The sequence below is a fragment of the Penicillium manginii genome (assembly GCF_028828005.1).
Source record: "Penicillium manginii strain IBT 31320 chromosome Unknown utg000007l:1.0-2284322.0:1.0-2285126.0, whole genome shotgun sequence".
NCBI lineage: Eukaryota > Fungi > Ascomycota > Eurotiomycetes > Eurotiales > Aspergillaceae > Penicillium > Penicillium manginii.
In genome coordinates this window covers 1804180-1817679 of record NW_026643108.1, presented here as the reverse complement: position 1 = coordinate 1817679, position 13500 = coordinate 1804180, and the positions used below count along the sequence as shown (strand labels likewise).

General features: G+C 49.5%; 4 protein-coding genes across 4 annotated transcripts; 2 read left to right on the top strand and 2 right to left on the bottom strand.

The window, feature by feature from the left end:
- Nucleotides 1-1887: 1887 nt before the first annotated feature.
- On the bottom strand, nucleotides 1888-2783 carry N7533_010532 (uncharacterized protein; the record flags this gene model as incomplete). Its single annotated transcript, XM_057107182.1, has 2 exons — nucleotides 1888-2370; nucleotides 2466-2783. 2 exons carry the CDS (start codon nucleotides 2781-2783, stop codon nucleotides 1888-1890), a joined length of 801 nt encoding a protein of 266 aa, XP_056956399.1.
- A 2039-nt stretch (nucleotides 2784-4822) lies between these two features.
- On the bottom strand, nucleotides 4823-6130 carry N7533_010531 (uncharacterized protein; the record flags this gene model as incomplete). The annotated part of the gene is made up of 1 exon (XM_057107181.1): nucleotides 4823-6130. One exon carries the CDS (start codon nucleotides 6128-6130, stop codon nucleotides 4823-4825), a length of 1308 nt encoding a protein of 435 aa, XP_056956398.1.
- Nucleotides 6131-7786: 1656 nt separating this feature from the next.
- N7533_010530 (uncharacterized protein) lies at nucleotides 7787-8434 on the top strand (the record flags this gene model as incomplete). Its single annotated transcript, XM_057107180.1, has 1 exon — nucleotides 7787-8434. One exon carries the CDS (start codon nucleotides 7787-7789, stop codon nucleotides 8432-8434), a length of 648 nt encoding a protein of 215 aa, XP_056956397.1.
- Nucleotides 8435-9052: 618 nt separating this feature from the next.
- On the top strand, nucleotides 9053-11274 carry N7533_010529 (uncharacterized protein; the record flags this gene model as incomplete). The annotated part of the gene is made up of 4 exons (XM_057107179.1): nucleotides 9053-9587; nucleotides 9680-9876; nucleotides 9948-10299; nucleotides 10727-11274. 4 exons carry the CDS (start codon nucleotides 9053-9055, stop codon nucleotides 11272-11274), a joined length of 1632 nt encoding a protein of 543 aa, XP_056956396.1.
- Between the last annotated feature and the right edge of the window lie 2226 nt (nucleotides 11275-13500).

Genomic DNA, 13500 nt, shown 5'->3' with positions numbered 1-13500 from the left:
GCGGATCAAAGGGTGGATACGTACAGCTTACGAGAGGCACGAGCAATCGCGACGCACGATGGTATCCGAAGGGCCATTCAGTATGAGATGGATGATCGCAGAGCCCACTGTGAATGGATCAAGGCACACTGGTCCCTGGCATAGTGGACGCGGGTAGTCTGCCTGGACGGGTGCTGAGGTAGTGCTGCTTGAGGTACTGAATGTGGGCTACAGAAAAGTGCCGAACAGCATTGATACACGATGCGCAACGTGCACTGCAGCGTATAGCGAGCATGAAAGGAATATAACCATTGATCTCACAATACGTGGTGGTAACCAGATTGCCTTGAGCAGCTGCAGAAACTGCATTCCTCTTGCCACGGGGTTTTCAACGTCGTGCATCAAAGGTTAGATCGTGCGTGGACTGTCTGTCAACTCAACACGGGTGAAGAATGGCCCAGGATATTTGATGGCAGGGATTTTCTCTCCCAGATTAATATGCTCTATTTAAAATCTATGGAAAATCGCTCTGTTGTGCACGCTCAATTTTCTCCCATTCATCCCTAATGAATCCACTCGCGGCATCCTCTTCACCAGCCGACCGGCCAGCCAAGAGACAGCGAAGACTCTCCGAGGAAACTTGCAACGACCCGAAGGCAGAGGATATTTCACCCGCCTCATGCTCTACCGCAGTGAGCAGCCTCCCTACGACGCAACTTAAGCAAATCCTGCACCGCAATAGCGACCTCCTGAAGAAATTCGTGCAAGAGAAAAGTTTAAAAGTGACACAGTCGGAATAAGCTTTAGTAGTCTCGGCGTGGAATCATCACCGACACTTCAGCCGTTGAAACAGTGATAAATGAGATGTCGCTCAAACATATTTTTGCTACAGTAATACCACTGCATTTCAAGACGCATCAGCTCAGGTGGAGCGAACTCCCAATCAAACCCCTTCCTCATGGCTCAGCGAGTCGTGTATCTTGAAGGGGTAAATCCTGTAGCTTATAAGGTGCTTATTTTATCCATCACTTCTACAGTAACTCTAATTTAGATGATTAACTTCAGGCAAAAAGAATCGTCATATTCTTTCAGCTCACACACTAGCCATGTCAATCACACTCCAAATGTTGGCTCAACATGGGCCATTGAAAAGCGTTTACTACGGTACCGCAACAGTAATCATCCTAAAACAGATACTTGATTCGTGAGAATTTCGTGAGAACAAAACTCAAACTCTCATGGGTCTTTGCCCGCGCATTACCTGGAAATTATTCTGCTGTTGATTTACTTGATCAAAAAAGTGACTTTTCCTTCTCGGAAATTAATTGGCATGCGCTCCTCAATTTTTAATGATTATCAGAACATCCCGTCAAGCGAAACCGTTTAGTACCGTATCTTACTTGTCCTGTATTTAATATTATTACGGAAACTCTTGGAGGGTTGTGGCTGGTGGTAATTTATTGTGGCTAGAATTATTGATTTCCAGGGTATCAATAGTAGCAAAGAAATTCTCACGAGCGCTATTGAAATTCCATTCCTTGATCGTCTTCTTCACCGCTCTCAAGGTGGCATCCGCTTTCATTTTCAGCTCGCCAATCTTTGTTCCTTCAGCATTTTTAATAGACTCCGAGTGCGCGGCAGAGTTGGGAATATACTGTAAGAGTTTGAAATACATTGACAGAGTCTTAGAACAGCCAAATCCATCACAAGGCTCCAAGGACGCGAGTAGTTACAGATATTTGACTGGCATATGCTGCCCTGGCCGGTGTCAGTCCACCATGGGAAGGTACCGGTTCATATTTATATCGTTACAAACCAGCTAAGTCCTACTTTCCATTCAATCCCATTTGCCTATAATATCGGGCAATCCAATAGGCTGTCATTACACTCTTCTCCCGCTCCCGCTTCTCAATGTCTCGATAGGGATTCATTTCGATCTGTAGGGAGCTCCAACGGCAATGTCTTCCTCGAAAAATCAACCCCATCGGCTTCATGAATTAGCCTAGAAGCTGCCAGATGGACCTGTTCTCCTCTGACTCGCGTTCCCTGATGCCCATTGGCCGCGAGTTCGTGTCTTGCGGCCAACGTTCTTCTCCCCCACCAAAAACCCCCACCGGCCGCCGCGACCGCAAGGCATGCTAACGGGATACCCACTCCGAGCCCGACAGCGAGTTTCATCGATGAGCTTTCGCGACCGGCTTTTGAAAAAGAGGTGGTTGTGGCCGTTACCGTCGAAGCACCGGTGGCATCTGTGGAAGACCCAATTTGAACCAAGGTTGGGGCAACGGTAAACATTTTCTTCTCAGTGCAGCAGTCGTTGGTGTTTCCGCAACAAAAGGATCCATCAGGGCAGCGATTCAGTTGAGAAGTGTAGTCTGAGCGTCCTCCAGCCTAAAGACACGCCATGATTTGTCTTAGTTAAGGTCAAAGAGCTATGGAATTGCCGAAAGTAATATCTGGCTGGATACTGAGTGCTTTGAGCTTACATCTGCGTCACACATCGTCTTGGGCAAGCAGTTGGGAGTATCCCAGTCTTGTTTGGAGCACAGTGATCGATAATAACCTTGCTTGTTACCATCGCCTGCCTCATTATCCCAATAACACAGCCCGTTTGGCTGGCAGATGTCAGGATCGGTGTCATTCAACCTGCAACACATCGATTCGGTATTATCCATTGAGATACATGGCATGAATCTGGAATCAATCTTTGTTCCATCAGGAGCATAACACGATTGAGGCTCAGTGGCTATGGTGAATTGAAGCAGCAACAGCAGGGCTCCTGTGAAGAGGGCCGACCTGGCCATGACGGGTGATGGTGTGGCCCAACGTGGGTTTCCCGGCGGCTTGGGGATTTTTCTGGCGAGACTAAGCAGAGCCTCCGAATATATAGCCTATTCTGACCCGCTCTTCGCAGGTGACATTTAGGGGCGACCCCGTCGCCGAACAGTCAGGCAGGTACGGGGCGATGATTTTGCTCTGTGCCAAGGGATCGACATGCGCACCACTTTTCAGCGCGGCCAGATGCGACATGTATGCTTCGAATGATTGGATAGGAGGCAGCATCCTGTAGCGATCAGACCCTTGCGAGTCACAACCAGTCTTGCCTTGAATACATGTCGATCCTGTCAATTTCTTGGCAGGGTCATGGCGTCGCCTTTCATTGGTCTGCCCTTCATTTTTGCCCCCATCGCCAAGACACCAATTTGGCCTCTTCAAGAGGAGCCGGTTGGCGTTACTACCGATCAGACCCTAGATCGACTCTGATAGGCTAGGGCGTATTTCCCATGTCAGCCCCATTCTTGGCGCTACCGATCGACGAAATCGAGAGCCGAAAAACAAACCATTTGGGTAGCAATTTACTTGTAGTAGATAGAAGAAGCTCGCTTACATAGTCTCATATATCTCCAAATCTCCATGGAAGGAAAGACAATGATAGCTCGAGAGCGCGCTACAATTAGGTTGAATAGGATCGACATGATGCGAGGCTGAGAGGCTATGCTCAAGTGTACCCAAGCCCAACAAGCAAAGAGATTCAGGGGTCGCGTTCCTTAGGGATCTCCTACTGACTAGTCATGTAAGACTAGCAGCCTCGATTCTTAAGCGTGATGCCTAACCGTTCCTTAATACTATGAAAAGACTGACGCGCGGGTAACTATGCTACCATTAATCGGTATGTGTTACGCCAACCATACAATGAGGTATAGGAGATGCGGAGGAGGTGCCTATCCACCACCGGGGCCGCCTGTTGATACATCACCTCGCTTACCTGCTTCATACGCACACAGGCATCCCCTTAAAAGGAGGAGCTGGATCCTCTTAGGAGGACCAGCGATTAGTCTGAATATCATCATACCCATATCAGGCATATCTCACATTCTTCACTCGTATTCTTATCGTATCAGGACACCCTCCGGGGATTGTCCTGACACCAATGGTAACTCCAAGAAATCGAATGTAGCCAATTATACTACCAAAATATATGGATATTCGATCGATTTTATCTACTTTTATCTGGTACCACAACATGACTTGATATTCCAAGAAAGGAGTGGTGAATTTGAAAAAAAAACTAGAAATTCGATATGTTGTGGTCTCGCCACTAATTTACAATCCTCCATTATATCTATTTTGAGAGATTGACTGTGAGGCTGTGATGGCCGAGATTCTTTTGAAACTTGATGTCACAACAGGTCTTTGTGAATACCTTATTTTCCGTTTCTATAGGACCAAAAAGATCAAGGTCGTGATTGATGCCAGAATTGTGAGAACCTACACTATGAAGGAACAGGAAAACAGAAAACCGACCAACTAATAACTGTGGTTTGGGAGGCAGTATTTACCTTGACTGTAATAGACAAACCATCTCCATACGCAATATGATAGTAGATAGCTGACTTAACAAAGATGCGTCATATCTGCATATAATGGAGAAATCACGCCCACTCTGAGCAACAGGCGGGGCAAAAGGTACCACACCTGGAAAAGATGGCCCAAAGTATGGCGAAACAATACCACGATACTATCCGGAAGCAGAAGAAAAACGCTTGAATGACTTCCTTACAGAGAATGATAATATATGGAAAGCCGCTAGATATCTGAAGCTGGGAAAAGATGCAGCATTCGGGAAGGTCCCGCAGCTCATCAGAGTGGAAGGAACTGCTACCAAGATCATAAAGAACAAGTCGAAGAATTATTAGCTGAATTCTTCCCGTGCTTGCCGAATACAATTGGTAATGAAGGGATTAGACCGCAAAAGCACCCATAAAAATGCCTGTTATCACCAATGAATCTTGAAAGTGGCGCATGTTGGTATGTGAATGTGTTTTGGGAAGATACAAGGAATTCATTGAATTATTTTACCACTCATGACTTCCATGCTTAAGTTTGACTCGTATGGAGGCCTTCGATACCGCAGCTCAACCCTGATATCCTCAGATTGAATCTTCACGTTGACCCAGTAGGCTCGAGCAGATTCAGGAATAATATCCCTTAGCTTTACTCCAGTTGACTCTATATCAACCAGCTTTTTTAAGGCCATAGTTGTCGCAGATGTCCAGTAGTCATCTTCTGGTCGTTTGTAAATTGTATGGAAGATATCACGACGGACCTTCCAATGGCGACATTTGGCCGCAGACCATAAGAGCGCAGGCAAAATAGAATACCTGTAGCTAAACGGCGAAATCGGGATGTCACTTGAACTCGTGGCCGAGTCTGCCAGGGTTCGTGCAAGCTTCGTGATAATCTGAAACTGTTCCAAGTAATCATCGTAAATCATTTCATCTAATCGTTGGCTTTTAGCGACAGCCAGCTTAATTCCAATGACATCGATCAATAACGAGAAGACTTGGAGTAAATCGCAGTCCTCTGGCGCAATACAATCCAATTCAACGAGGACAGCTAGAAGATGACTTCTACAGAGCCGTAGCTGAGTCAAGATTAGTGCCACTCCGTGGTCGATAGAGCTTGCTGGTCCAATATGAAACCCACAAGTAGTGTAGTCCAGTATTGATCCCGAGACCAGGGTTGAAAATTTTTTGACAAGGTCCATCAGATCAACACCCGAAGAGAGAGGCGGGGTGATCTTTGATGAAGCCACGGTAGTGTTCAGGGATACCCGATACTTGTTATTGAGTTGTGCGGAATCCATAACAAATAACTCCGAAGAAGAGCAGAAGGACAAGTACACGTGCATCTGGGCAAAAGCCTGTCTCAGGGCCATACTAGTAGCGCCTTTATCTTGTTTATCATCCCATTCTTTGAAAAGTTTATGACCAAATATAAGGTGACGGTGAGCAGAATAGAGATCACCCTGGAATAGAGAAAGGAGAGTAAAAGTCAAACATGTGACTAACACTACTTGCTTGTCGGTGCGGCTTGAGCTGTACGGAGTAAGATCTCCCAGAGCGAGACTTTCTCGAAAACAAGCAATGGCTTTTGTAGAGTGCCGAAGAGTCAAACTGGGGTCCCTATCCTCTTGAGAGCTTGTTGGAATTCGTTCAAACTGGATATGCACGCACCCATAGCGATCGAAGCATGACGGACAGCAGGATGACTTTCGCACATTTGGAAAAGCAATCCTTGCCAGAATGAGTTTTGAAAATACTGCGAGAATCGTACTGCTGTGCGACTGTGGTAGAAATCCAGATACCATAGCTGGTTCCAGTTAAGGTCGATCTGGCAGGCACTTGCCAAAGGCAGAGTAACGGATGTGGCTGATAGCCGGACTGCCGAGAAATATCGGGTTCGGAGAGCTACATTGTTCTGGTTTTTGGTTTTGAATTCACGCCACTCGCGTGTCCTCTTATCAACGGTCCGTTCGTAACCGTCGCATTTCCTGCCTGTGCTCGTACATCTGAGACAAGCGGGATGAGTTTCGTCACATCTCTTATGTCTTATCCTTTACAACTTTTAGTTGCTGTGTGAGATCAAGATTTTGGGAAACTTACTTGCACGTTCCGCAGCCGGAGCGCGATTTGGAGTGCTGGGATCTTATTCTGTGCGGTGGATTTTCAGACATTCTCCTTACAAACAACTGTAGGGTCTGTATATCATCTAAAACTTTTATGCAGGTTCGGTATGTATCTCAGGTTATGAGGACAATCAGGATTAGCGGCACAAAAGGCCAGATTTGATCAGAATTGCGTTGGGGGCCACGCGATGACAATCACATGTAGCCTGTAGGTAGACCTCATCAAACGCGGGTTCGGTCGGGTTTTCATTTTTCCTACCTGTTCAGGACTGAGACTAGTCTCACCAGCTAGGACAAAATTCCGAGGAATCATTGAACGTGTCGCCGGAACTTAAATTGGCGCTCTGCTTCACAAGTCTGCGACTTGGCTTTAGAACTATTAAGATTTTTGGTTGAAAAGGCTCAAAACTCGCGACAGATTACGAAAAATTAGGAGAAATAGGCATTTCTTTATCTGGGCCGCCGCTACTGCAGACCACAACTTCCCAGCCTCAGCTTGACCCGCCACTCGATTAAACGTTTTGTCAGTATGAGGAATTAATGTACTGGCTAGTACTGAACATATCCGATAGAATCAGATTATTGATTGATTGTTAAGATCGGTTGAACGATCTCAGGGTCTCTATATTCGAACTATGGCGTGTTATGACACCATACTAGGAGCAAATTGGGTGAACGATGAATAAGCCGGTCCCGAAGGGTCTTAATCTGATTCTATCGGATATGTTCAGTACTAGCCAGTACATTAATTCCTCATACTGACACATTCCTCTTGTCGGAATATGCGGAGCTTTGTTTTGTCATACGTTGTATTTAGTAACGTGATTGTAATATTCGGTAGATAGATTGTCCGAGCTACCATACAAAATCGTATGGTAACGGAGACTTTCACAATTAAGACACCTTGCTATCTCATTCGTGTATGCTACTTAGGCCCACAGCTGCTCCGACACTATCTTTGCACTCAGACTCTTCACTCTTCACGTCCCTTGTTCTTCCTTCAATCCTGCGGAGCGCGTTCATCGTTACGATCGCACGTGATGCCAAGACCGCTGCCATCATGACCACCACCACGATAGTATCCACGAGCTTAACCGAGACAGGGAACATTCCCATAACAACCACTTTCACGCCTCCGTCTTCATGCGTCAGTGACTTGTGGCTCGGCAGTACTAGTGGAAAGACATGGATGAACCTGGGACCCATAGAACACACCGAGTGCCTTCCATCCGGGTGGGCGAAGGCTAGCTATTATTCCCCAGGAGTATGCCCCTCAGGCTATGGGATTGCCTACAGTAGCCTCTTGCTTGATGGGGCCACCACCCAGACCGCGGCAACATGCTGTCCAACGTAAGTCTAAATACTTTTTGCGAGTTAAATACCCCACCATGCCGCATCGAAGCTCAAGCGCCCGAAATCTTCAGACTCGACGGCCACACATATCAGACCCGACCGTCAGAATCATCAACCGCCTCTGAAATGATAGACTGCATATGGAGCGCAGGTCCCGATGTTGCCACCGTATTCGCATACACCTGGACCGAAAACGATACCACATTGAGCTCAAGCACCACGTTGAGCAGCAGCGAGCACGTCAACGCATACGGCGTCTATATCGCATGGCAGTCGACTGATTTCGGCACACCTGCAACGAATACCGCAACCACTACCAGCGCAGCTGCTACATCCTCAGATACCTCCACAGACTCGTCAGGCTCGTCGGGCTCGTCAGGACTCTCAACGGGAGCCAAAGCAGGCATTGGCATCGGAGTAGCAGCGGGAGCAATTGCAGTGATAGGACTCCTAGCGTTCTTCTTGATCCGACGACGACGGCCCAAAAACCAAGTCCCCCCGCCAATCGAGATGTCAACAGAATCACAATCTACACCACAACGATACGTCGGGTTGCCTGCAGAGAGAGGGATGGCGGAATTGGACTCCAATAGCCCGGGAAAATATGAGTTGGACTCCGATAACCTGAGATAATACCAGATCCGCTAATACTCGACGGTTTTTTGAGGACAAAACTGTTAGATAACATACTCATACTCATACCTTAGCGTGTATATGGCTCGAATTTCTGCCTGGAGTTGTTTAAACGGAAACATAGCATTGTCTTATTCCTATCTCGTTTGATTAATTGCTCTCAATTATTCACTCCGCTCAATTGTTCGCGCAGCCTATTGAGTCCCTTCGCTCAATTACTTCTCCTCGATATTCGCCTGCAACATATACCTCAATGCCATTGCATTTCAATTAAACAAGAAGCGCATATATGAATCTCGCGGAGCCTGTCAAAAAACTATTCTTATTTTGATATGTCGCCACCTCCGTATGATACTAGCAAGCCTGACTTTCTCAGGAGGGGACGAAATATAAAACGGGGTAGACCAACACAGAGATATTGTGTACAGTACCCTGGCTGAGACCTATTTCCGGAAGTACTGTACCTTCCTCTAGTTTCGAGACGCATTGTATCCGGGGAAAAGATTTTCACGATCGACTGTAGCCGCCGAAGGAAGACTGTACTCGTTTCAATACGTCAAGGAAGACTATTTCTTGGAGTACGAGCGTGCCACGTGGCGACGGAATCGATTTTCAATAATGGCGGGACGGGCCGCGATGCGAACCCCTGAACCGCCCGACCGCGACGAACTCGAAGATTCACCACCACGATTGTTGAGGCCGAGACGCACTACCAGACGACCCAGTAATTATGCTCGGGATCAAGAGATCGACAACGAGCAGAGGACGACACGCTCTCGACTGAGGAAGAAAACCCAAGACAAGCCAGTAACCCAACATGACGGGGTCACTTCAGACGACTCCGCGACGGAGAGCGAGGACCTCAACACCGCCACACTCGTGAAGGAGCTCATCAAACTCAGGCGAGAGATCAGGCGACGTGATAAATTGCATAAGGAAGAGATTCAGAAAGTTAAAGAAGAATTTAGCGCCGCCCTCACCGAAGTTCGACACGAGCTACAGACCCTGACAGATAGACCCCCGACACCGCAATCCCACACCGACGCATACGCTCAGGACAGCCACGATGAGATCCTCCGCGAAATTCATTCCCTTCGCGATACCATCAGCCCTGCCGTTCCCACTGGCTCCCCGTCCTATGCAGATGTCGCCCGTACTCCCCCACTCAGTCACCCGAGCAACATACGAACGCTTTCAACATCGATACAACACCAACCACGTTCACCGACACGTTATATTGCACAGTAGACACCTCGAAGATGGCAGAACATGAAAACGAGAGGATGTCCGCTGGCCCAATCCGGGCGGCGGTTGAGACAGAGATCCGGACCATGGAAGGCCACATGCACTGGCGCTGTTGCGCTGTCACCGTGGACCCGAAGAATATCAGCCAAATCAGAATAGCGTGTCGCGATGAAGACGAGCACCAGATGGTCAAGAAAGTGGCATAAGCCAAGATCGGCGCGGGAGCTCGGGTACTCCGTGACGAGCTCTGCCCGATCAAAGTTGACAGCGTCAACACGGCCGCCGTGCTAGAGACGAAACAGATGAGATCCGAGCCGAAGCCGCGGCAGCCTTCAGCGAAGAGGATGAAGCTACCGTGGCTAAGATCGCATGGCTAAGCAGAAAGGATAGTGCGAAGCCATATGGGTCTACGGTCGTGTATCTGACCAAAGTCACTTACGCACGGAGGCTCCTGGCAGACGGGTTCTTTCACGCTGGGGGAGAATCTGGCGTGACCAGCACTTTTGAATATCGACCACGGCCGATGCAATGCTACAACTGCCAGGAAATTGGCCACAAGGCATTCCAATGCAAGAACACCCAGAAATGTGCAAAATGCGCCGCGGAGGGCCACCGCCACAGTAGCTGCGACCAGACGGTTCCGAAGTGCATTCCATGTGGGGGCCCGCATGAATCGTTCAGCAGAAACTGTCGGAAACTCTATCCATCACGACATGAATAGACCTTCCGAATCATCCAACTGAATGTGAGAAAACAGGGAGCAGTGCATGAGAGTCTCATGAACAACGAAGATACTCAAGACGCAGTGGTACTAGCGATTCAGGAACCCCAGGCAAGGATGATTCAAGGCCGGCTCTTAACAACCCCGATGGGACATCACAAATGGACCAAGATGGTTCCCTCCACCTGGAGCGAGGACCGGTGGGCGATTCGAAGCATGCTTTGGGTCAATAAGGATGTGGATGCGGAACAAATGCGGATCGAGTCGCCGGATCTGACAGCGGCGGTCATCCCGACTTCCCGAGCATCTGATATTTATGGAATCAGTCTACGTAGAGGGCGAAGATACCTCAGCGTTGGACGACGCATGCGATCGTCTCATAAAAGCGATCACCAAGGTACGGCGAGACGCGGGAACAGTGGTGGAGATCATGATCGTGGGAGACTTTAACCGCCACGATCAGCTCTGGGGAGGAGACGACGTGTCTTTGGCAAGACAGGGAGAGGCGGATCCAATCATCGACGTCATGAGTGAGTTCGCTCTCTGTAGCCTGCTCAAACGACGCACGAAGACATGGCATGGTGGAGGGCAGAGTGGGGAGTGCGAGTCCACAATCGACCTCGTCCTGGCCTCAGCCAGCTTCGCAGACTCGATGGTCAAGTATGCAATGCGCGGAACGGAGCACGGCTCGGAACACCGCGCTATTCAGACCGTTTTTGATGCCCCATGGCCATATCCACAGCATCCGGAACGACTTTTGCTGAAAAACGCGCCATGGAAGGTTATCAATGCCCGGATTGCGACGGCGCTCGCCGTCACCTCGTCAGAAGGCACGGTGCAGCATAAAACCGACCGACTCATGTCTGTGGTGTAGGAGGCGGTGCATGCTTTGACGCCGAGGGCCAAACCGTCGCCACACGCAAAGCGATGGTGGACGGTGGACCTAACACAACTCCGCCAGATGTACACATATTGGAGAAACCACGCCCGCTCGGAGCGACGGGCAGGGCGAAAGGTGCCGCATCTGGAGAACATGGCCGCGAGTGCAGCGAAGCAATACCACGATGCAATACGGAAACAAAAGAAGAAGCACTGGAATGAGTTTACAACGATAATATATGGAAAGCCGCAAGATACCTAAAGTCGGGAGATGATGCAGCATTCGGGAAGGTCCCACAGCTCCTCAGGGCGGATGGAACTATGACCGCCGACCACAAAGAGCAAGCGGAGGAACTGCTGACCAAATTCTTCCCGTCACTGCCGGACAGAATTGACGATGAAGGGACCAGGCCGCAGAGAGAGCCCGTGGAGATGTCTGCCATCACTATGGAAGAGGTCGAACGGCAGCTGTTGGCGACAAAGTCTTGGAAAGCACCAGGTGAAGATGGCCTACCAGCGATAGTGTGGAAGATGACGTGGCCCGTGGTCAAACACGGGGTCCTGGAGCTGTTCCAAGCGTCGCTGGATGAAGGCACATTGCCCAAGCAGTGGAGACATGCGAAGATCATATCGCTCAAAAAACCGAACAAAGAGAACTATACGATTGGGAAGGCCTGGAGGCCGATTTCACTCCTCGCGACACTGGGCAAGGTGCTGGAATCTGTCATCGCAGAAAGAATCTCACACGCGGTGGAGACGTACGGCCTGCTTCCGACCAGCCACTTCGGGGCCCGAAAGCAGCGGTCCGCAGAGCAAGCACTCTTATTCTTGCAAGAGCAAATCTACGCGGCGTGGCGCGGCCGACGGGTCTTAAGCCTGATCAGTTTCGACGTTAAAGGAGCTTACAATGGGGTCTGCAAGGAACGGTTGCTCCAGAGGATGAAAGCGCGAGGGATACCCGAAGATCTACTTCGGTGGGTTGAAGGCGTTCTGCTAGGAGCGAACGGCGACCATCCAGATCAATGGGCAAGCATCTAAGGCCCAAAGTCTCCAACAGGCGGGGCTACCTCAGGGATCACCCCTGTCCCCGATCCTATTCCTCTTCCACTCGGATCTCGTACAACGACAGATCGACGGCAAAGGAGGAGCGATTGCCTTCGTGGATGACTTTACCGCGTGGGTGATCGGACCGACGGCGCAGAGTAACCGAAATGGTATTGAAGCGATCGTCAATGAAGCACTCGACTGGGAAAGGAGAAGTGGAGCGACTTTTGAAGCAGAGAAAACTGCTATTATTCACTTCGCCCCTAAGGCCCACAAAACGAACTCAGAGCCATTCACTATTAAGGGAGAGACCGTTGGACCCATAGACCATGTCAAGATTCTTGGTGTCTTAATGGATACGAGACTCAAATACAAGGAACATATCGCGAGGGCAGCGTCTAAGGGACTTGAGGCGACGATGGAGCTGCGACGGCTTCGTGGTTTATCCCCCAAGAGCGCGGCAATCATTCACGTCGACTGTGGCCCGGGTGGTGGACTATGCCTCCAATGTCTGGATGCACGCTTTCAAGAATAAGAACATCGGACCGATCAACCGAGTACAAAGGGTCGGAGCACAATAAATTGTGGGGACATTCCTCACAGTTGCGACCAGCGTAGCGGAGGCCGAGGCCCACATTGCCACGGCACGACACCGATTCTGGAGACGAGCCGTGAAGATGTGGGTAGACATCCACACACTACCAGTGACTAATCCTCTTCGCAGAAACACAGATCGGATCAGGAAGTTCAGGAGGTACCACCGCTCACCATTATATCAGATAGCGGACGCGCTGAGAAACATCGAGATGGAATCGCTGGAAACCATCAACCCGTTTACGCTGGCACCATGGGAGGCACGCGTGCAAACGGATGATGAACCCATGCCCGAGACATCGACAGTGCCAGGCGGGTCAATGCAAGTCGCGTTCAGCAGCTCGGCGCGGAATGAGCTGGTCGGGTTTGGAGTGGCGATCGAGAAACAACCGCCTCGCTATCGGAAAGTGAGATTGAAGGTCTTGTCCCTCACCCTGGGAGCGAGAACAGAGCAGAATCCATTTTCCGCGGAGCTAGCGGCAATAGCGCATACATTGAAGACACTCGTGGGACAGAAGGATTTGAGGATCATACTGATCACGAGCAACAAAGCGGCGGTACTCACGTTGAAGAACCCGCGACA